This window comes from Crinia signifera, chromosome 1 (genome assembly GCF_055691185.1).
Source record: "Crinia signifera chromosome 1, ASM5569118v1, whole genome shotgun sequence".
NCBI classification, from domain to species: Eukaryota; Metazoa; Chordata; class Amphibia; order Anura; family Myobatrachidae; genus Crinia; species Crinia signifera.
In genome coordinates, this window is record NC_139217.1 from 207,232,231 (window position 1) to 207,235,398 (window position 3,168).

The window sequence follows — 3,168 nt, forward strand, 5'->3', positions numbered from 1 at the left end:
TTCATGTTGACAATTTGCTTGTCGACCTCTTGGTCATGTCAACTTAATGGTGTCAACCTTTTTGATGTGTCGACCTGTTGATTGTCTACTAATAGTGGTCGACCTTTTGATTGTCAACCTAACAACCCATACCCCTATGGCATACCTCACAACTTTGTAGCTGCAGAAATAGGCTGCACGAGCGTCCAAAAAGGGGGCACGGCTTGTGTAAATGAGGGGCGCGGCTTGTGTAAATGAGGGGCGTGGCTTGTGTAAATGAGGGGCGCGGCTTGTGTAAATGAGGGGCGCGGCTTATGCAAATGAGCCGTGTCCCCATTTTCAGCCGGGAATAGACACTGTGCAATTCTGTCAAATTGGGGGGGCTCCCAACTGGCACCCCCCCCGCAGCGGGACACCTCCGGCCGCGGGTGGGACAGCGGGACAGGACCCGGTAATCGGGACTGTCCCGCTGAAATCGTGAGTGTTGGGAGGTATGCTGGATGGTAGATTTCTACTGAGGGGCACTGATGCACATGTGTTGGTTATTCTTCCACATTACTCACAGTTACTGTACTGTTTTTTCAGATTTTTGGTATATTTAATGTTTACAACTACTGCATTGCAAGTGTTCTTTCTTCAGTGAGCTTTCATAGAATATAAAACTAGTAAGACAATTTGGATATCAAACAAGATAGAAATAATGTGTACAGTTTCTCCTAAGCTAATGTGTCATTAACTTTTTAACAGATGACCCAGTGATCGGTACGTAAACATCCAGCTTCCCAATTTATCCATGAAAAATTCAAGTAGTAAAACTAAGAATGACAAAGAAGGCAATACAGTAAATTCCAAGCCAAAGAGACACTGCAGAAAGACAGAAAATGATTCTCCAAAGGAGTTACCGCACAGGAAGCTCTCTCGCATAGGAAAGGCTGTGAATGAAAACTCTGATACAACAAATACATGCACTAAGTATCAGGCTAAGTTTTCTTGTGAGCATTGTGCGAAACAATTTAACAGAAAGCCAAACTACATTGTGCATCTGAGAACTCACACTGGAGAAAGGTCTTACATATGTAGTGAATGCGGAAAATGCTTTACACAAAGCTTCAGTCTTTTTAGGCACCTGAGAGTTCACGCAGAAGTTAAACCCTACACTTGCTCAGAATGTGGGAAAACCTTTACACAGAACGCACATCTTATCACTCACACGAGGATCCACACAAGTGAAAGGCCCTACTGCTGCAGAGAATGTGGCAAACATTTTGGCAGCAGTTCAAACCTGGTAAAGCACAGGAAAGTTCACACAGGAGAAAAATCGTGGCATTGCACTGTGTGCTGGAAGAGTTTTTCCTGCAGCACACAGCTTCGAGCGCATTTTAGAGTCCATACAAAAGAGAAGCCATATATGTGCAGTATGTGTGGAAAAAGCTTTAGCAGCAACTCCAACCTGGTTACTCATCAGAGGGTTCATACAGGAGAAAGGCCATATGTTTGTACAGAGTGCGGCAAACGCTTTACCCAAAGCTCCGCACTTTTACAGCATCATAAAACTCATGTCAAAGAAAGACCCTGTGTGTGCCCCGAGTGTGGAAAATGTTACACAGATGAAACCAGCCTCGGGAGACACCAGAAAATCCACACAGATGAGAAATTATTTACATGTTCGGAGTGCGGAAAAAGTTTCAGTGGCAACTCCGCATTGGTTAAGGCCCCCATACACTATACAATTTTGGGACGATTTCATCCGATTTCGGCACTTTGGGCCAATAACCGGATGAAATCGCCCCAAAATCGCAGGTGTGTGATATATGATCCGATCCGATGCGCGGTCCCGTGCGCATCGGACCGGATCAGGGAGGTCGGACGGTCAGCACATAAGATCATCCGACCTCCCTGTATGCTATGCATATGCCTGCCCACCTGTCAGGCATATGCATGCAGACACCGGGGGGCGGGGGAGCACGGCAGGCAGACACACTGACCTGGCCGGCATGCTGTGATAACAAATAGCAGCGCTGCCGCTGCGGGACGGGACGCACAGTGGCGGCTATTAGATTTTTAAAATACCTGTCAAATGACCGGCCGTACTGTGATTGGCTGAGAGCTCTCTCAGCCAATCACAGAACGGCCGGTCATTTGACAGGTATTTTGAAAGTCTAATAGCCGCCACTGTGCGTCCCGCAGCGGCAGCGCTGCTATTTGTGATCACAGCATGCCGGCCGGGTCAGCATCACTCGCCGCACCCGGCACCCGCCGGGAACTCATTTGTGAGCCGCCGCCCGCCCCCACTACTGCCGCCGCCCGCCCCCACTACTGCCGCCGCCCGCCCCCACTACTGCCGCCGCCCGCCCCAACTACTGCCGCTGCCCGCCCCAACTACTGCCGCTGCCCGCCCCACTGCTCCTCACCGCCCTGCAGCTCCCCATTTGTTTTACATGTGATAAATCGCAAGCGATTTATCACATGTAAAAACTGGCTCATCAAGTGCCAAATTGTATGTGAGCCTCCCGGGGAGCTGCCGGGTGACTCACAGGAGAAGTGGGTCCGACTTGTCCTAAGGACAAGTCGGCCTAATGTATGGGGGCCTTTAGACATCAACGTGTTCATTCGGGGGAGAGGCCTTATACCTGTGCTGAGTGCGGGAAAACATTTAAACACAAATCTACTGTTGTAAGGCACAGTAAGGTTCACATGGAGGATATGTCTATTGTTTGCACAGACTGCCCAAAAATATTAAATGATGGCTGGAGCCTTTTAATGCACAAGAAGACACATAGGGGGAATTTACTAAAGGAAATTTGTAAAAAATAGGTGTATTTTCATCCAGAAATACACTTATTTTTGACATTTACTATCCCGAAAATATGTCAATTCGTATTCGTATTGATACGAATATGAATTGCCATATTTTCGGGATAGTAAATGTCAAAAATAAGTGTATTTCTGGATACAAATACACCTATTTTTATACTTATTTTTTACAAATTTCCTTTAGTAAATTCCCCCCATAATGAAGAAAAAGTTCAATAATATGTTTAATTGGTATATATGCTGTGGTTTGGCTTTCCTACTTGCCACACTCATATAAAGTATGTGATAATGCTTTTATTGTAGATGTTGCCATGCCCTAACAATGAATACATTCATTTAAACATGATGCTCCATCGACCATAACTATTTACTGTC

The 3,168-nt window shown here is 46.4% G+C and overlaps 1 protein-coding gene across 1 annotated transcript; it reads left to right on the forward strand.

The window, feature by feature from the left end:
* Positions 1-772: 772 nt before the first annotated feature.
* On the forward strand, positions 773-2,008 carry LOC146064319 (uncharacterized). The gene has a single exon (XM_083177661.1). It carries the CDS (start codon positions 773-775, stop codon positions 1,961-1,963), a length of 1,191 nt encoding a protein of 396 aa, XP_083033787.1. The 3' UTR covers positions 1,964-2,008.
* Positions 2,009-3,168: the final 1,160 nt, after the last annotated feature.

Coding starts and splice junctions, on each gene's coding strand:
- LOC146064319 (XM_083177661.1), top strand. CDS start 773: ATGAAAAATTCAAGTAGTAAAACTAAGAATGACAAAGAAGGCAATACA.